Raw genomic sequence first — 20,276 nt, 5'->3', positions numbered from 1 at the left:
TTAATTTGATTTTTTTATATTATGCACCCAATAATGATTTTATTTTCTTCATTTTTAAAGAACTGTTTACATGAGCTTCCTAAAATTTACTAATGGAAGGAATTTTGTTTTTAGCTTTACTGTAGTGTGTTGAAGAAATCAGGTTTGCACTATGTTTCAAAATGCACTTAAATATGAGTGTTCACAAATTTGCATGTCCTCATTGCTCAGGAGCCAGGCTTTCTATCCTCCCATCCTTGCATCTAATATAACTAAAAGTGAGCAACTATTTTCCTTGTTACTTGTTATTAATTGTAATGTGTCATGGGTTAGGACATCAGAAAATATAGAGTAAAGGCATGTAGATTTCTTACAGGGAACGTGTGCATCATTTCAAGAACTTTATGGCAAAACCGTTGGCTGTTCAGATGCCATTTTGTCTCTTGCTTGGTTCTTATTATCATTTCTGACTTTCCTTAGAGCTGGATGTGTCAAAGGATGCCAGGGCCAACACTTCCCAATATACCTTTAGAAAGTTCATTTGAAGGGTAATCAACCAAGATCTCCAGGCTTGTTCTAAGCCAAGACAGGGTATTGACTTCATCCCACTCCACTATTGACTGGTTGTGTGATAGTTGCCTCAGCATCCCCATCTTTAAATGGGGAGTGTTCTGAGTCTGATGATCTTTAGGAAGCTGACTAGATGAAGCTAGAATGATGGGCAAAGCAAAAGAAACATGGAAGGGAGAAGAGGCATAGGAGTAAGTAAGGAAATCAGTAAAGGGGGGCGCTCACTTGGCCAGTGTCTTCCCTTAAGTTCTCCACTGAAAGAAAAGTACATGGCAAGTGTGTGGTAGGTCTAGGGGTCATAGATGGGGGAGGATAACAGACAAAGATTTGAGTCACTGAGTTAAGGTTTAAAACCTCAGCAGAAAACTTCTCCGGTGGTCCAGTGGTTAAAAATCCACCTGCCAATGCAGGGGACACAAGTTTGATCCCTGGCCCGGGAAGTTTCCACATGCCACAGGGCAACTAAGCCTGTGCACAACTACTGAGCCCATACTCTAGGGCCAGTGAGCTGCAACTACTGAAACCCACGCCCTCGAGCGTGTGCTCCACAGCTCCACAGCAAGAGAAGCTACCGCAATGAGAAGCCTTCACACCCCAACAAGAAGGTAGCCCCAGCTCTCCACAACTAGAGAAAGCCCGTGCACAGCAATAAAGACCCAGTGACGCCAAAAATAAGTAAGTAAAAATAAAAAAAATAAAATAAAACCCCCGCAGAGAACAAACTTGAACACCGAAGAAACCAGCCGTAACATTTTTTATGCTTTGCTGACATATTTATTGATATATTTCCCCTTTACAGTTGATGGTGACAAAAAGCAGATGGAGCCCCACCCTACCCACCCACCCAATAAAATACAGACACAGATTTCATTCAGCATATACAAGCATTGGGGCGTGTCTAAATTCACCTCACTGGGTTACTAGAGCCAGGAGAGATTAGATCTTTGGGGCAGTCTGAGCACCTGAGGCCCAGGAATTGAGCAGGCCAATGCTGAAAAGAGGCTGCCACTCTGGGCCCTGCCACTGGGGTGCCAGCAGAGGCTATAGAATCAAATCATGGTGGAAAGAGCTGCCTAGCCCTGTCACATGACAGTGGGCTCCTGGGTAGTTTCCAGTGAGATCCACAGTCCCATAGAAATCTGTGCCTCAGGGTTCTCATCTGCAAAATGGGGATAAGAATCCTGCCCTGAATATATCACTGGGCTATGAGGCTCAAAATAGAAATAATTTGTCAAAAGTGCTTTTGCAAAAGGTAAAGTGCTGTACAAATTTAAGGGAATTCAATTGATTGATTGTGATTGTCAGAGTGCCCCCAGAAATAGGAGTGGACCTGCTCACAGGTCCAGGGGTCAAGGAAGTGGCAGAACTCCTATGCTGTGCCTCGACTGGGCACCAATCAATGCGGGTAATGCCCACTGCAGAGAGCAGAATTCCCTTAGTTTCTTGGCCCCGGGAAGTCACCATGGCCTAGCACCTGGGTTGGGGCTGGGAAAGTCACCGGGGAAGTCACAGAAAAGTCACAGGGGCCAAGGGGGAGGAAGAAAGGGGCATACAAAGCAGGGGGTCATTACTATCATCACACAAAAATAGACACCCACTGGATGCAAGGCATTGAACTGGTGGTGGAGATGAGCAATGAAGGCCTGCGGGGAGGGAAGAGGGAGGTGTCACAGCAGCAGAGGGAGGGGTACTGTCCTCACTTGCTGGCTCCCCTTTCCTCCTAAAGGAATCACGCCAGTGCCCATCCATATGCAGGGGAAGGGAGGGCAGGGAGACAAGAGTCAAGAATATAATAATTGGACCTAGGACCGAGATCCCCTCCCTGTTACGCTGCTGCCCGGCATCATTAGGAGGTGCCAGGATCAGGCAAGCAGCTGGTGTGTGCACTTTGAGGCTGAGGCCAGAGCTAGGCCCAGAGCACCACAAAGGCAGTGCTGGGTTTCTGGGAAAAGGCAGTGGGTGTTAGCCCTTTGGGGAGATGGCTAATCCGCTCACACATGGACACCATCTTAGGGAGCTGGTTGCTGAGTCTACGTTTCGAAGCCTGAGTGTCACACATGCCCCGGGAAGAACAGAGATGGGGCCATTCTACTTGAGATGGGCCACTAAGGAGATTTGGTGAACGGGCCAGGTGGGGTGCGACTGGCAAGGAGCCCTGCCAGCTGCCGGCTGGGGAAGGGGAAGGAAAGACATTCTCTGGTTGCTGCTTTCCTCCAACTCCCTTAGCAAAGGCTGTGGGACCTCCTGGGGAACTGGGGAGGCTGCCCCACAGGGTACCAGCTGGCACCTACAGGTTAAGGCAAACAAGCCAATAGATCACATTGAAGAAGAAGAAGGTGACCGGGAAAATCACTCGCGAGTAGTTATCCAAGCGGTAGACATGGATGAAGAGGCGGCCCTGCTGCCAGCTGCTGGCGTCACAAGTGGGGACCATGCAACAGTACTTATCGCACCACCTGCTGCAGCCAGCAGAGCGCCGGGGGCGGCTTGGCCTGGCGGCCTGCCGGGCTGGGCAGGATGGGCCTTCGTCTTCCTCACTCTCCCCCGCCTCCTCCTCCTCGGAGTCCTCAATGTCGCACACAAAAGCTTCCGGATGCTCAATGACAGGGATGCGCACACGGATCGGGGCACGAGGCTGAAAGGAAGGAGCAAAGAAGTCAGAACGAGTCAACGGAAGATGAATCAAGCCCAGGTGCTGTCTCAAGGATTCCCAAGGGCTCAGTGCTTGGCACTCTGTTTCTTTCCCCACACCCCCCACCCCAGAATTTCCACCATCACACCCGAAAATTTACCCAATGCCCCCAAAGCCCCAGGTTACCCCTCATTACTTGGTGAGCTGGCCACCCACGTGTCATGAGTGCCAGTGCCCTACTTGCATGCCTCCGTCCTCCAAAGCCTTGCCACCACTCCCATACCAGCTCATACATGGCGAAGTATGGGAGAACCACGGGGCGCTGTCCGGTTGTAGGTCAGGAAGTTGAGCACAGCAAACTCCATCAGAGCACAAAAGCAGAAGACGAAGCAGATAGCGATGTAGAAATCTAAGGCTGTGATATAGGATACGCGTGGGAAATTCTTCCGAGAGAAGGTGCCCAAAGTGGTCATGGTGAGTACAGAGGTGATCCCTGTGAAAGGAGATGAGTGGAGGTGGACGGCACCACTAGCTTATATATTACACTTTGGAAAGGCCCCCAGAAAAGGCAATTCTGTGCCTCAAGGAGATGCCTACTTCATCCACTTACCTAGAGAAGTCCTGGCTGGAGCAGATTCTTTCTTGATCCAAAAGGAAATCCAGGAGACCATTGTGGTCACAGAGGAAGGAACATAGTTATGAAAGGCCACAAAGCCAAACCGCCTGCTCACGTTGAAGTAAAGCGTCATGACTACAAAATCACCTGGAAGATATTTAAAAAATACCTCCTCACTACAGCACTGCCACGAGGGTGTCCCACATGCAGAAGGACATGCATACTAAGGGCCCAATAGGGGCTCATGGGATGCCCACCATGGTCCTCGGACAGAGGCACAGTAAGGCAATGCCACACACACAGACACAGAGGAAGCCCGAGAGGAGACTTACTGCCAGGCCCATGGTCAGTTAAGAGTCAAGCCAGGGCTAGAACCTTCATCACTTATTTCTCAGTTCACTGTCACACACCCCACATCCATATTTCCAGGATAGGGAGCAGAATAGTCAAGTGAAGACAGTAAAATCAGTTAGCCCTCTAGATATCAGAAACACATGGCTAATGTCCAGGTGGCTGACTGAGGCCTCCACGTCCACACCCTACTCTAAGCTAACCCTATCTACTCAGCTTCCTTGAGATAATGTGGATATTTAAACCAATATTCGAACCCTGGACTCCTGTTCTTAGTCTATTATCCTTGCCCAAAATGAGTGTTTCAAGAAAATAGAAGACTTAGCTGAAAGTGAAAATTTCAGTCAGTCCTCTAGATGTTAGGTCTGCAGAACATACATCCACAAGGCTGACTGAGGTTTTCGCATTCATTGGGTATCGTGTCCTTGATGTTGGCTCTCAGCCTAGGCAGTGATGGTTTGTGCAGGACCTGAGGACAGCCTCTATCTCCACTTGACATCTTCTATTGGACCCTTCATGCTGCCTTATACTCTGACATGCCCAAACACTCTGCATGCTTATCATGACCCCCAGGGATTCTGGAGGTCTTTCTGAAGCCAGAATATCTCTTTTCACTCTCAACATCATGTTGGGTTTACAATAGTTCAAATTCTGGCTCCTCAGGGAAACTAAACTCCAACTCTCCACTTCAGTGATGCTATAGAATTCACTGGCCTTATTAGGTGGGTTTTTAAACCTCTTTAGGGCAGGTCTCATCTGAGCCCTGTTGCTACATTCCTGCCCATTCCAGCCCAGCACAGCCTAGAACCCAGCAGATGCCCAGCAACTCTTGCTGCTGCCTGGAAACAGTTCTGTAAAGTAGACCAGAACACTAACCTGTCCATGTGTCCTCCTATTTTAGAAAATAGATCACCTGCCCAGCAAGTCTGGGTATGTTGGGACTGAATGGGAAGACGAGCCTTTCCTACTCACCTTGGCAGCACTGACACTCAAGGGGCAAGACTTCTCAGAATCTTCTGGAAAAGGCCAGGAAGTTGCCTGGGGCCAGCTGAATACCTGTGTCCAGAATAGCAGCTTTGCGGATTGAACTCCTCTGGGGCTGCTGCAGGGACCACTCATCCTTACCTACTAGCCAGAATGTTTTTTATCAAGATCCTAGCTCCTTGTCCTGTGGTCTTGACTGCAATTAAAATGGCCCTATTTAGCTATAGCCACTCTGCACAAAACTTTGCTGAGTTAATATATTCTTGTTGCAATAAGATTGATTATCCTATCGGCTTTTTCTATTTTTATTTTGTCTATTTCACCAAAGAAGAACCTTCTCTACTTTTCAACAGATGGGAACTTATCCTTTAAGGCCAAGTGAAGGTACTAACACACACTTTCTTATTTCTGAGGAATGGAGGAGCATGGGTAAGGGAAAAAAGATATCTGGGGCTGAGGAGCCAGAGGGGGAGAAAAGCTATAAAGATGCTTCCTGCTCTTATCTGCCTCAACCAGAGCACAGTTGGTCACTGCACTGTCACAGGAACACAATGGAAAAGACCGTGTCCAGGGGACTGAGACTAGAAGGATGAGTGGAGCCAAAGCTTTGAAGAACAAAGGGGAGGAAAAAGAACTACAGCTGTATAGTCTATAAAATAATACGATCCAGGGTTGGAACCATAATACTGGCTCTTTGATTTTGACCCTGTGGAAGATTGACTAGATTTACTGGAAGCTCAGTAGTTCTAGGGAAAAAGAACTAAGTCTAACGAGTGGAAGTTCCAGAGACTTCAATTTCAGATGAACAGAGAGGTTTTTCCGATGAACAGTTGTCTAGCAAAGGAAGAAACTCCCTTGCAAGAAAGCAAAATGCTAATCATCAGTGAATTCTGTGTCAAAGGCTCAACAGCCAGCAGTGAAAGATGTCTCACTCACTGGGGGTAAGGCTCCTGAAGCAGAGATTCTCTGGTTGAAGGCCCAAAGTGGCCAGAGTACCAAGCTAGCACTGCATTCTAAACCCTTAGGAGCTTAGGACCTAAGTCTACTCCAGACAGAGTGAATTGCCCAGGGATTGACCGAAAGAGTTGGGACCAGTCCCAAAGATAACTATGATACTGAAGAAACCATGATTCAAGTTCAACTCATCTCTCACAGAACATAAAGGAGGGCTTCTCCTTTCTCTCACGAACTCTCCTCTCTTCCAAGGAGGGTGGGGTGCTTACCTATTGTCACTGGTGATGATGCTGCCTCTGGGGCTTTGTAGTCACTAGGGTACCATTTTGAAACAATGTACAATCATCTACTAAACGGAACCACTAGTGACTTGAAAGCCCGTGGGCCTTGTCTCCTGCTGCTTTTGATGATGGATCCCCACCTGTCTCGGGAAACCAAGGTGCAGAAACGTAAGAGGCATGCCAATGGTCAGCTGGCAGAAGAGCAAGGGTCCCAAGTCAAAGGGAGTAAAATTGCTTACCCAGAGCCCCCGAGAAAAAAGGAAAGTGCTTGTAAAGCAGCCTTCTACCCGTGTCTAGTACTGTGCAAGCAAAGCTCTAGCCAGATGAGCATGGACTATTCCTCACCCAGGGACCAACTCAACGAGTAAAGCAAAAGCAGATTTTCCGCCTAGCCACACGGAAGCCAAGCAAGATGCCTTCCATGGCAAATGGCTGGCTGGGTGACTGGTTCCATCCGCAGGCTGGAAATGGTGAAGGCAGAGCCGCCACTGCCCTGACTGGTCAGAATGTGTGAAAAGGCTGCTCCCGGAGCAGCCCCAGGGAGGCCCCTTGGCTCCTCATTCAGATCACCTAGGAACACAAGCAAAGAAACTCACATCTAATTGGGAGCTAAAGTATAAGAGACCCAGGACCCTCCCCTTTAGTCCTTGTGAGGGACAAGGTCAGAAAACCAATGATCACCATCCAAGTTGAATCCACCACGAAGCCTTTGACGGGAATCTGTGCGTGTCAGGGCTGCTCCTTTAAAAGAAATGTTGATATGGCAGGTATTGTAGCTGCTGAAACCTCTTCCAGATTATCCCAGCTCTCACATAGCTGATGACAGAACTTTAGCCTCCACCTCCCATCAGGACAGATTGAATCCCACTCAACTGGAACCACTTGGATTGCTTTGAGTATGGAGAACTCACATGACCTCCATTTCCCCAAGTGTCCAAGTAGGTCAGTTGTAACAAAGTGCTGGAAACCAAAAGGTCTGCATGACAAGGCTAGTTGCAAATTCTGACAGCAACAGAACTTTATCTACTCACCTACCCTCTCCGGGGCTTGGCAAAGCACTTACTTCTTTGCAGATGAGACTGAGACATAGTTACAAAGTCTCAGTTTCCTCTGCAAACAGTTATAAGTGCTTAGCATTTATAAGACAGGAGCCATGTTATATTGTCATGGAATGAGTACATAGCATTTGGATGAATGGATGGCCACCTTCAGTCATCCTTACCACCCTCCTGGGCCTCTGGCTAGCCCTGGCTCAAAGGTGCACTTACCAGCCAGGGTTGTGACAGTTTCAGTCGTGTTGCTCACTCCTGTAAAGTCAAACTGGAAGAGCTTCCAGGAATTACTCTCATTGATTTTAAGTGTGAAATTTTCCCACTCGTAGATTAGGTCATTCTCAGGATAGGAAACTGTAAGGCAATGTGGGAAGACGAGTCATGTGAGACTGGGAAGCCAAGCTGAGGCCTCCAACAGCATGGTGTCTGAGCAATGCCCTGGAGTCCTGACTCTGACTTCACCAGCTGTGGGGCCTTACTTCTCTTACCTCATTATTGAAGTCCATCCAGTAAGTGCATTCACTTAGCATTCCTCAGTACCACGCCCTGTGCTAGACACACAAAGATGAGCAAGGCAGGAGCCCTGCCTTCAAGCATTCACATTTTATTGAATAAGACAGTGAGTATACATCTGTAATTGTTGGAATTCCTCTGAGAAACCTTTGCCCGTTGGACAGTGGGGAAACAAAGGAGGGAAAGATCAGTTGGGGACACACCCAGAAAAGACGATTCCATAGAGTGGGTGACATGCTCAGTAAGTCTTAAAAGTCCAGTATAAATATTCTCTGTACAGATGAGGCTGAAAGGGTAAGGAGTGTGTTCTTTGCACAGGAAGGTGAAAATGTCTCATGTATTATGGAAACGTTAAAAGTTCAGGACGGCTGGCTCACAGAAGATGGATGAGGTATGTAGGAGTGGATTGCAGGGGCCAGTTCATGAAGGGCCTTGAGTGCTATTTTAAGCAATTTGGAATTGATTCGAGAGTTCAGGAAGGATTTGAAACTAAGGAGTAACCTAGTCTAGATGATGCTTCCACTAGGTCACTCTAGCTCTTATATGAGGATGGCCTGTTGACAGGGAGACCAGTTATGGGAGCCCAATGCAATAACTCAGGCACAATAAAATGAACAAAGGCAGGAGTCAAAGCTGTGGCAGAGAGAATGCAGAGAAATAAGATCAATAGAGATTCTGGAGGGAACACCAACAGGATGTGTTGATTGGATAGATGTAGGAGGTGAAGAAGAAAGAAGCATCAAAGTTCTTGGCTTTGAAAACTGAGTGGTTGGTGGTGCCTTTCAATGAGACAGATGGGAACACAGAAGCAATGCATTTGTTTTGAGGGTAGAGGTTGGGAGGAGACCGTGTATTTAGTGTTGGACATGGTCAGCTTCAAAGTGCATATGTTGCAAAGTCCAAGTGGAAGATGACAAAGACCTAAACCAAGGTAGTAGTGACAGTGAAGATGGAGAGCAGACGTACTTGAGATACACTTTAGAGGCGGGTGACTGATTTGAAATGGGGTGGAAAGGAGAAGGAGGAAGCCAACATGAAGCCCAGGTTAAGCAACACAGCATTGTCAGCAGGAAAGGAGATGAGGATGGACTGGGAGGCCCTGGGCAACCTTGATACCATCTTAAGGGAAAAAAACAAAGGCAGAAACATGTAAGGGGCAAGGATGAGAAGAAGGGGCCCAGTGTGATGACTCTGGGGTCCCAGAAACCTAAGAAGGTACTCACAGCTAGAGAAAGACAGAGGGCAAGAGTGAGAGTCCATTGGAAATTTGAGCATGTGGAGTGAGCATCCAGCCTCAATGGTCATCCTGGAAGGGAGAAAGGAGCCTCATTAGGCTGGCCCTGAACACTTAGGTATCCACCCAGCTTGGGCCTGGGGACCACCACCAATGAGTGGCAATGGTGGGATTTGAGACAAAGAGCTCAAAGGAGAGACAAAAAGAGTGGAAGAACAACTTGGAAGTATCTGGTTACTCTGGCCTCCATCATCAGAGAAATGTATGGACCAGCTCAGATGGGCTTGTGTTTCTTGCTCATCCCAGCTTCAAGGACCTGTCAACACTCTCCCACTGTTTACCACCTCCCTGGCCCCATATCACCCAGATATCAGTCCCAGCTATGCCATAAACTCGGGCTGTGGCCTTAAGCAATATCTTCTTATTCTGAGGCTTTAGTATGTATGTCTATACACCAAGGGATTGAGCTCATGGTCTGGGAAAGCTGGAGGGGCCCTTAGAAGTATCATTCAGGATGAAACCTCAGTCCACGTTTCTTTGGCAAAAATTCTCAGAAGGGGAAGAAGAGTCACAGGAGGCAAGACTCCAGAAGCTTGACATACCTGATGGTGTACAACACCTTGCCATCCTTGTGGATGCGGACCATCTGGTTGGGCATGGTGATTGAGTGCTCATGGGTCCTCTTAGAATTCCTAAAAAAGGTGTCTGGGACCCACAGCAGGCTCACCAAGTTGCCACTCAGAACAAAGCTCTCAAAGCTGCCATTGAAACGAAGGCGTTCGTCATACCAAGTCTGGCAGAAGGTGATGTCAATGGTGTATTCCTGGTGGCAAGGATAGAAAAGCACACATTTGGGGCTGTGCAGACAAAGAACATTCCTGCGCCATCTTGTGATGGACCTATCTAATAGACAGGAGCCCACTCAGGTTTCCACAGAGGAAAATAGCATGGGTTTGGCTGAAGGACATTGTCTATTTCCATGTATTCCAGAAAGAAAAAAAAAAAAAACCAAATGAATAGCAATCTGGGAAGACACATTTAACCTAGAAACAGACAGACAATGGTGGCTTAATTGTAAAGGTTGGGCTCATCACGTTGATACTCCCCTGTAGGACTATGATGCTACTCCAGTCAGGCTAACACCATCTGGGCTCCCACATTTCCATAGCAAATCAGAGATGTCAGGTCAAAATCATTCTAAACATTTGTAAACATATGCACCTTTGATTGCATACAATGAAGTTGCCCCTTTCAGCTTTTGTTTGGGGAGCACAGATGTTAATTAACCTATAAGTATTTGGTCTCTAGATATGGTCTATCGCATAAATTGTTAAATATCAAAAAGAAAGTTTAAGAGGAAGAAGTATGAGAAGCTAGAAATCTGCACCACTGGTATTGAAAGGAGGAAAACAAAAAGAATCTAATAGAACTGCAAGCAGCTTGAACAGAAAGTACTAGAACATGGCCAAGGTATAAACTTTAGGGCTAGTTCAATCTCCTTTACTTTAGAGGTCAGAGAGAAAGGAGTCTGTTCGAAATCAAACAAATAGTTAATGGGAACATACTGGCTCTGATGCTCAGAACACTACTGCCATGGCCCTGCCCTGGGACCACCTCCACCTGCCTTACTCTCCAGGGCTTACTCCACTTGTTCCAAGAATCCCTTTGGGGGTCAAGGTCCAGTTTTCCTCTGCAGGACCCCTAAGCCTTTCCTGTGAGTTTTTCCTGCATCAAATAATGAACACCACCAACCAGAAACCCACAACGAGGAGGCCTGTAGAGCCCTCGAGGTTAGGGAGCAGAGGTCAAGACATCTCTGCTTGCCTTTGCTGCTCAGGATACAAGGTGGTGAGAGCCACTGCCAATTACAGGGAGCCAGCCCCCCAAGGCTGAGAATGTTCCCTGGAGGAGTCCAGAGAATCACACAGGAAAAAGCCTGGCTACCATTCACATGCAGGGCCCCCGGCCCTGCCCTGTCAAGCCACACCAGCCCTCACGAGTGGCCTTCAGGGTGGCTCTGCACTCCTGTGTGGCTGGCAGCTCCAAACCGGCCTGCAGAACTGCTGAGTAACCAGAGGAAGGCTCCCCACTACGGTGCACACTTGCTCCTGTGCTATACTCTCGGGTTTCAAACAAGCATTTCATTTCCATTTAACCGGATTCCAACTGTAAGTTCAGGACACACTAACTGATAACTAACGGTTCACTTTTTCCCGTCTGACAAGGGGGCTTGTTTTCTCTCCCTGAGGACAAATCCTGTGCTCTCCACAACCTCTGATTTATGACTGAAGGGTATTGGAACTCCTCCTCACCAAGCACCACTCTCTACAGTATCACCGGAGAAAAACAGGCTATGTACAAGGACTGGGACCTTCCACGGCTTTAAGGAACTATGGGGAACTATGCAGACAGCCAGACTTCTCTGGGAAATTTAATACCACATGAGTGTTCGGAATCTTCTAAAGGCACTTGGCCCAGGCTAAAGTAACATGTTACCGGCCAAAGAAAATCAAGTTGTTGGCTCCTCTTTGGACCAGTTCTGTGTTACATGCCAGGTTTGGTAAGGGCTGGGTCATTAAACTGTATCCCTCAGGCTTGTCAGGTAGCAGTCCTTCCCGTGAGATTAGTGCTGCCGACAAGAGTAGGAACACAGCAAAGGCTCTTGCAGATGTTAGAAACAGATTTCCCCAAATTACATCTTACACACATAACAAGGAGGTGGTAGCCACAAATTTTCTACTACTCTTCAGGCCACTTTCACCATGCTCCCACCAATGATCTGAAAGGTGCCTTTCTTATTAAGAGTAAATGGTGGCTATGATGATGGGATCAGAGGACCTCAGCCTCTGGCTCAAAACCCAGTATTTCTTGGTTTATCAACAATTTTAGTCAAACTAATTGCTAAATTCATACTTATTTTAGTGGTAAGCACATTGATGACAGCAAAGAATAAATCTGATATCAAGGGAAGAGGGGGAAATAGCTTTAAAATGTCAACAGAAACTCAAAAAGATCTGACTGCTCTCACATTTCTCTTCTTCCTTCTTACTTCCCCAAAGTTTGTGGCTTCAATCGTGAGCACTTTTTCTCCTGCTCTTGTTCGCTCTGAGGGAAGTCACCCGCCTCACGTGAGCTGCCCTGTGGGGAGGCCCACATGGCAAGGAATGTGGAAAGCCTAGAGACAGTAGCCGGAGAACTAAGCCCTGCCAACAACTACGTGAGAACTTAGAAGTGGACCCTCCCTTAGTCAAGTCTTCAGATGACACTCCAGTCCCAACTGACACCTTAACTGCAGCCTTAGGAAACCCTGAAACAGAGAACCCAGCTAAATCATGCCTGGATTCCTAACCCACATGATTATTTGTCACTTTAAGATACTATGCTTTGAGGTTAATTTTTGCATGAGTGAGTGAGTGAGTAAAGTCGCTCAGTTGTGTCTGACTCTTTGCGACCCCATGGACCATAGCCTACCACGCTCCTCCATCCATGGGATTCTCCAGGCAAGAGTACTGGAGTGGGTTGCCATTTCCTTCTCCAGAGGATCTTCCCGACCCAGGGATCAAACCCGGGTCTCCCACATTGTAGGCAGATGCTTTACCTTCTGAGCCACCAGGGAAGTCCTAATTTTTGCATGGCCAATGCATAAGTATGTTGTGCCCCAAGAATCAGGCAGTCAAACAAAGCATCACAGTGGGGAACCCCACTCTTGCATTCAGCCTATGTAAACACCTTGAGCTTCCATGAATATTTACTTACCTTTGAGTGTGTATCCACAAGTACTATCTCAGAGCCTAGACACTTAGCTCACCCAGTCACATGGTGCTTGTTGGGTACCAGGGTGTATGCTAAAACTGTGTCTGCCCTGGGCTAGGCCGAGGCTATGGCTGTGATGGAGTTGGTTACTCCAGTCTTCCTCATTATTAGGCTCCACAGATGAAAGTGACATTTGTAAAACATCTTTTATAATTCATTTGCTTAGCTAACATATACTGGGTCCTTGGCATCAAGGAACCCATAGTTGAGAGAGCAAGGCAGACACAGAGTACATAATTACAATACAATGAGGTAGAGAAGTTCAGGTAAACAACTGTGATATATGCTAGAAAGGTCTGAGAGTCAGAGAAAGGAGTGTGGTGTGAGTAAAAAAGGGAGCAATTAGCAGCTGTAGAAGTCAGGGAAGATGTCGTGAAAGAGATGTCATTAGAGTTAAATCTTGAAGGATAAGGTGAAAAATTGGAAAAATGCCATCCCAAAGTGGAAATCACTTGAACAAAGACTCGGAAGTACAAGATAGCCTGGGAACACCATACGCTAGTGTGACTGGTGCATGTGATCTCTAAAGGAGTGAAAAAAAAATAAAACTAGAGCCCTGGGTTGGCTGCCGACATGGAGAGCCTTGGCTGCTAGAGTGTGCGGTTGAATTTCATGCTATAAGCAGGGCTGGGACTACGGGAGGCATTTCACGCAGGAGGCTGGGTTAGTAGGTGGACTGGGGCAGGCAGAAACCTTGCATTTTGTATATATCAAGTAGGAGCTCATGCAGGCTAACTGGGGACAGCAGTGACAGTAGGATGAACAGCAGCAGTAGCAAAGGAGATAAGAAACTAGGGCAGAATTAGAGAAGCAGTCCTAGAGCAACAGTTGATAACTACAGGATTAAGTCCATAAAAATCATTATCAGAAGAAAAGAGTCATTCCACTGTGTTGTTTAAAGCTGCTTTATTATTTTTATTTTGAACGAAATACTGGAAGATACAGTCAGGATTCCTAAGGTCCTCTTCAGGCAGCAAGGAACTTACCCCTTTCAGTCTCCTTCTCAAGTCCTTGTTGGTTAAAATCCACCACCCCCCAAAAAAACTCTTTTGTTACAGACACAGAAAAACCAAGTACTTGAAAAGCCTCATGGGTCAGCTCCCTAGGCTAGAAGATGCTATAAATCAAAGCTCAGTACTCACCATGTCCATGATAGAGAGAGGCCCAAGGGTGTTGACAGACAGTTCAACGGTGACCACAGTGGGTCTCTCTGTAAAGTAAGAAGAAGTGGTAGAGGTAAGTGTCAAACAGAAGTGTGGGGCAAGGGAGGGTTTGGTCAGCGGCGAATAAAGGGGGTAAGGGTTAGACTACATGGTTTCAAGATCTGATACCATTTCTTTCTTTCTTCTCTCATGAAAAGGCCCAATTTATAGACTGTTAAGAGTTGGACATACCTCAAAGGTCAATCATCTAGTCCAGTCATCTCATTTTATAGTTGGAAAAACTGAGGGTGACAGAAGGGAAAAATCTAGACCAAAGTCAATAGCATTGCTGAGACCAGCACTGACATCTCTTACTTGATACGTCAGCGACAGCTATTCCTGCCCACATGCAGGACACCACCATCTACACCCCAGGCCCATTCTCCACACTTAGGCCCTCAATCCTCCTCCCCTCCGGGGCCTGGGAGATTTATGTCCTGCTACTCACCTCCAATGCCAGGGCGCAGTTTGTAGTCATAGTTATGGAAGATGCCATCCAGGATTTCCGTGGCTGTTGGCATTTTGCCACGTTTCTCATGGGTACCAACAGCAGTGGGCTTTATTTCTTCAGAGGAGAGTTCCTTTTCAGGAGGCTGGGGCTTTGGGCCATAGACCTCATCATCACTGGCAGAGGATCCCTCCTCTGATTCAACTTGAGGTCCTTCAATGCTAGAACATAAAAACAAACAAGTGAACCTCTGTCCTCCACTCTGAGCGGACCCAGCTGGTGCCTCCTGGGACAGAGTGAATAAGTCGGCAACCCAGAGCATAGTTAAAGAGTACCTGGTAACAGTAAATCAAGAGCCAGATTATTCTTGTTAATTTCTTCTAAAACTTGCTGCTCTCCATTGGAACTTCCCATGCTCTCCATCTTTAATGGTCATTCTTTATTCAACAAAAATCAATAACAAAAGCAAGTTCGAGATTTTAAAATAATTTTTCAAAGTAAAAGCGAGAGGAGGTGGGTATATGAACTCTAGCCAATCAGCTGCCATTACTAGTCTTGGTCTCCAGTCTGCCTGACCAGTGCCACCTGGGAGCAAATGGGCAGGCAAAGGGCCAGGGTTGTGAGGAATGCTCAGGAAAGCCAGAGCACTCTCTCCCAGAGAGGGTCAGAACACTGCATGCCTTTGCTTTAGTGATACTCTACTACATTGGAGCTGGGGGCCAGGGATGGGGGAAGCTCTGAGCACTGAGAGAAAACAAACACTATCATTTAGGAAAGAGATGGTCAACAGGAATCCAAACTGAGTGCCACAGCCGAAATATTACACAAAGAATTAAACTTAAAAATTTTTAAAACTTAAAAAAGCCACCTGCAAATGTATAAAACACATGAGATATGGTGTTAGAAATCAGAGTCATGCTTCCTTTGCTGGGAGGCAGTGAGGGAGGGGACATCAGGCAGCTTGAGGTTCTGGTCGTATTCCACTCCCTGATGTGGGTGTTTTGATATCAGTGTGAATCATTTTTGGACAACTTGTCAGCCGTGCACTTATGGTTTGAGCACTTTTCTGCATATATGTTCTAATTTTTTAAAAAAGCATTTTGAAAAATTAAAGTGCTAATAAAAATCTGCTAATATATGGACCTTATGTGAACCCTGATTTTAAAGGGCAAACCATAAAAAACAAAACAAACACAACACAACAAAACAAAAAAAATTTATGATACAATAAGGGAGATTTGAATATTGACTGGCTAGTTTTTTCAGTGTGAAAACATTCTAAACATTTTTGATGTAATAGTGGTATTTTATTCTGTTTTTGAAGTCCTTACAACTAGAAATACATACTAAAATAATTACATATGAAATGATATGATGTCTGAGATTTGCTTTAAAAGAATTTAAGCTGGAAATAAAGAGTGGGTGGGATACATAGAAAATAAGACTGCCTATGAGCTGATAATTAATGAGGCTGGTGATGGGTACATGGAGATTCACTCTACTGTTCTCTGTACTTTTCTGTCTTTGAAAAAATTTATAATTAAAAGCTTTTTCAAAAGCCATCATCAAAATTAATCTGTGATGTTGGAAGGCAGGAGAGTGTTTTCCTTTGGGGAAGAGGGTGTACTTGAAACGGGCAGAGTGGTGAAGCTGGTGGGGGTGGGGGAGGGGACAGGCAAATTTCTGTTTCCTGGTCTAGGTGCTGGTTAAATGGGCATGTTTCCTTTGTGAAAATCCACTCCTGGTTTCTACACTCTTATATCTCGGTTACACTTACAAAATTATTTTATAGTTTACAAAATCAATTAGACAACTTGCTCCCTCAAAGAAGGGGTTAACAGGGCAGGAGATGCGAGTATGGCCTCTGTACTGCAGACCAAGGGAAGGCCAACTTGAGCAGCACAATGCATGCTCCCGCAGTATTTCAAACTCTAAAAATTGCTTAATTGGCATCCAGATGTGCCAAGTTGATGCCATTTATCATGTCTGAGGTGGCTCATTCCCACTGTGGGCAAGGGAAGAACTGGGCTTGGGGAAAGCAATTTCCATTTCTAATAGCATATCCAGAGATGCCCTCTTTCCCTGAGGCTCTTCCCTCTGTCCTCTGAATAGATCATGCCAGCCTCCGTGGGGCAGGGAAGGGGGGTGCGGGGGGATGGAGAAATAGGGGACTGCAAAATTCGTGACTTGACTGGGAGCATGGCATGATCAGGACTGTTAGCCAAGAGCCTGCCATGACCCCTCCCAGAAGTCCACAGCCAGCCAGAATCCCTGAGTTTCCAGGGGCAAACAAACAAACAAGCAAAGGCCCAAAGACCACCACAGCCTCTCTGGTCCCAGAATATGTCTGCCATGAAAATGAGATCAGAGGGTCTTGAGGCTGCTGTCATCTGACAAATTGCTTTTGCCAGTAAAAAATTTCAAACAAATCAAAAAGCCCCGTCATCCTGGGATCTTGGGGTTAAGAAGCTGCTGACAATGTATATACCTTTCCTCAGCTCACCATTAAGCCAACTTTCACGGCTAGAAATAATAAAAACATGAAAAACACTCATGCACAGGACTAGTGGGGATCTTCCCATGGGGCTTTTCGGGCATCCACATCCCTCTTGATGCGATGGTCCAAGATGGAGCTGAATTTCTGCAACCCCTCCCCCACAGAGAATGCTCAGGCAGCTGGCTGGGGAAAGGGAAGAGAATATGAGAAGGGCCACTGGACTGCTTTTCTTTTCCCCATATGAGTCTTCTTTTTCAAAACCTTACAGATGGAGAAACTGAGGCCCAGATGGAGGAAGGAGTTGTGCCCAGTGTCATACAAGTGGTTTTAAGCTGAGCCTGGACCCGAGCTAGGTGGTTCAAGATGGCCCGTGCCAGCACACCCCACTGCCACCTCCCCAGCTCTTTAATGACGTCACAGGTTACCATGTGGACAGTGCCTGAGCAGACAGTGTGAGTTACTGCAGTCCTTCCCCCTGGGCTGGAAGGGTAGTTTCCATCACAACAGCCCCTCTTCCCTGTTGGTTTCCTTTCTGCTCCCCTCCCCCCTTCTGCACTCCTATATCCCTCTTTTGCCCCAGTCACCATGTCAGCTCTCCCAACTCGTCCAGTTCACATCTGGAAGGATGTGGATGACTGGAAATTCCTAGCACGCATTCAGAAATATTTATCAAGCCCCCTGATGAGGCCAGCCCCCCTTCTCACCAGGGCACCAATAAGCCAGCAACCAGCTACACAGCCCTGCCCCTGATGAGCTGAAGTTTTCTGGGGTGGGGAGAGAAGCCATCTCCCCAGTGCTCCTCCCCAAAACAAAAAAGCAAGACAAGTCTAGTGGTGGACGCTTCTAGAAAGATCAGGAAGCTTAGGAACTTGTGACAGTTGGAGCTGAATGGAAAACCATCTAAAAAATGTGAAGCAGTCCTCTTTCACTCTCAGAAGACAGGGACGCAGGGGATAACCTTCCTGGCAAAGTCCCAGGACCCCAGGAAGGTGTGAGGGAAGCCGGCTGCTCCAGGGAAAATCTGCTGTTGGTCTTTGGAAGAGTGGGAGGGGTTGAAATGCAGGATCCAAAACCACAGACCTCCGAGATGACCATTCTTGACCCCTGGCTCCAGTCAGCCAAGACCCAGCAGGGCGTCTGGGGGCATTAGGGAGGAAGAGGGAATCTGGCGGTAGAGGGGGATGGGGTGGGAACTCTTGGACTAAACCAAGGCTCCTGCCTGGGACTGGCACCAAGAGGAGCGGCGGGAAGGGAAGCAAGTAAAGTCAGAGTTGTCTGGCACGGTGCCTGGTACTCACTAGGCGCTCAGAAAAGAGAGGAAAAAAATTTTTTTTCGAACGAGAGAACACACTAGCCAACACTCAAACATTTTAAACGTAGTTTCTTCCCCCTGCCCGCACACCCCTCTGGGCGCCACGTTCCCAAAGTCCCCCCAGTCCCCAGAGGCGCGAACCTGCCCAGGCTGGTCACCTCTTCCCAGGGAAGGCTGGGAGGTGGGGGGGCGGGGGGAAACGATCGATCCCAGGCCGCTGCAGTGGTTTGGAAAGGGGGGTTCCGAGGGGGCAAAGGGAGGGGTCACGGGAGCGGCCAGGTGACAGGCGTCCCATCTTCCTTCCTTGGCGCCCCTTCAGGGGCCCGGGGCTCCCATCCTAGGGGAAGCGGGGCGAAGGCTGGCCGCGTGCGTCGAGCGGACGCGGGAACAGGGTAGATCGTGCGAGGGCCTGGGGCAGGCGGGGAGTGGGGCTCGAGGAACACGGGGTGCGGGGGTCTCAGGAGCCGGCCTCACTCCGGGGGAGAGGGAGCGGGGCCTGGGCGGGGACTCCTGGGTCCAGGGCTGGAGACTCACCACGGAAGGATTACCAGCGTGCCCAAGAGGATCAGGAGAACTTTGGTCGACATTGCGGCAGGGACCGGCGCGACCACCTGTGCGGAGGTCGCTGCGCGCGGTCTGGCCGCACGGAGCGCGGCGTGGAGGGTTTTGTCGGGCTCCAACTTTCACTCCTCCCACTCGCCCCGCCCCGCGCCCCCCAGCCTGGCTCCGCCCCCTAAGCCCCGATGGAAATCTCCGACGACGTGTACGCGGCTGCGGCAGAGGGAGGGGTGGCTCCGGCCAGGCGCGGGGAGGAGGAGGGAGACAAGGAAGAAGCCAGGTCGCCAAGGCCCCCCGCCCCCCACCGCAGCCGCTGCGGCGCTGCCAGACAGCCAGGGGCGGGGGACGTGGGGGAGGGAGGAGGAGGCGAGCCGGCGGTGCGCGGGCCCCAGGCAGGGAAACCGGCGGGCCGCCGCTGCGGCTGGGAAAGGGACTGCAGGCTAGGCCCGGCAGGGGCAAGATGCGGGTGCTGCGACCCCTGGCCCTGCCAGCCCGCTGGTGCGCCACGGGATCGCACTGTGGCTTCCAGCCCTTGTCTTCTCACACCCCTCGCCACCACCTGTTGCACCTCATCACTTTTCCAAGTCCCCTGGCCTCTGAGATTTCTCCCCACCCTCACTCCACACCTCCCAGCCCTTCAGAGCGCATTCCTGGGCGTCCAAAGGAACCTGGGTAACTTAGCACCTTCCTTGGCACAGTGGGAAAAAGAAAAGACTTGAGAGTCTCCCCAGGAAACTCTGATCTGAGTTAGTTACTATGTGGGCCATTTCCCCAGGTATTTGGGGTGGAGGAGGACCCACCACCAGAGGACCGGGCCAAGGCATTCACTGGAGGACTTTGTCTGAACCCAAAGGAAACTGATGGCAATTTGGCTCCCAGTTCAGCGCCAGGGCCTGGGTGTGAGAGGGAGCACCTGGAGGAGGGGGAGGAGGTTGGAAACCCCCTTTCCCAGATTGATTGCCCCTATCTTTCCAGAGGCTTGGCCCCTGGTGACCCCCAGAGGAAGTGAGAAGCACCTAGAGGTGGGGGGTGGGATCACTGACCCCTTTCACAGGGAACATCTCAAGTCTCTCTCAAGCATCCTTGGACTTTGTCTTTCTCACCTAGAAGCTCATGATTCACTTCAGAGGGGAAGGGATTGCAGAGATTTGCCTGTGCAGCTGATGCCAAACACTAGCAGCATCCTCAGGTGTTGCTGTACAAGGGCCTGTGAGCTCCTTGGACAGGCTTTGCCATTGTTTTGCTCAGTGGCTAAGTCATGTCTGACTCTTTGCAACCCC

General features: G+C 48.5%; 1 protein-coding gene across 2 annotated transcripts; it reads right to left on the bottom strand.

Annotated features, from left to right (window-relative positions):
- Window positions 1–1,309: 1,309 nt before the first annotated feature.
- On the bottom strand, window positions 1,310–19,111 carry GABRE (gamma-aminobutyric acid type A receptor subunit epsilon). Of its 2 annotated transcripts, none has more exons than XM_043458995.1 (9): window positions 18,973–19,111; window positions 14,630–14,850; window positions 14,122–14,189; window positions 9,769–9,989; window positions 9,156–9,238; window positions 7,636–7,773; window positions 3,792–3,944; window positions 3,475–3,674; window positions 1,310–3,184 (listed from the first exon to the last, which is right to left on the bottom strand). In XM_043458995.1, exons 1-9 carry the CDS (start codon window positions 19,023–19,025, stop codon window positions 2,837–2,839), a joined length of 1,485 nt encoding a protein of 494 aa, XP_043314930.1. In that variant the 5' UTR covers window positions 19,026–19,111; the 3' UTR covers window positions 1,310–2,836. The 2 variants fall into 2 exon arrangements, with proteins under 2 accessions (XP_043314930.1, XP_043314931.1); XM_043458996.1 differs by lacking the exon at window positions 18,973–19,111 and adding an exon at window positions 14,965–18,900.
- Between the last annotated feature and the right edge of the window lie 1,165 nt (window positions 19,112–20,276).

The sequence above is a fragment of the Cervus canadensis genome, chromosome X, assembly GCF_019320065.1.
Source record: "Cervus canadensis isolate Bull #8, Minnesota chromosome X, ASM1932006v1, whole genome shotgun sequence".
NCBI classification, from domain to species: domain Eukaryota; kingdom Metazoa; phylum Chordata; class Mammalia; order Artiodactyla; family Cervidae; genus Cervus; species Cervus canadensis.
The sequence above is the reverse complement of the archived record's forward strand: the minus strand, read 5'-3'. Positions and strand labels throughout refer to the sequence as shown.

Bases quoted from the DNA above. Each gene is read 5' to 3' on its own strand.
- GABRE (XM_043458995.1), bottom strand. From the start codon at position 19,025: ATGTCGACCAAAGTTCTCCTGATCCTCTTGGGCACGCTGGTAATCCTT. The intron at 9,239-9,768 runs GTATGTCAAGCT...TCTCCCTTCCAG, and splicing joins AAGGTGTTGTACACCATCAG to GATGACCATTGAGGCTGGAT. The intron at 7,774-9,155 runs GTGAGTACCTTC...ATTGCCTTACAG, and splicing joins CCCTCTGTCTTTCTCTAGCT to TTTCCTATCCTGAGAATGAC.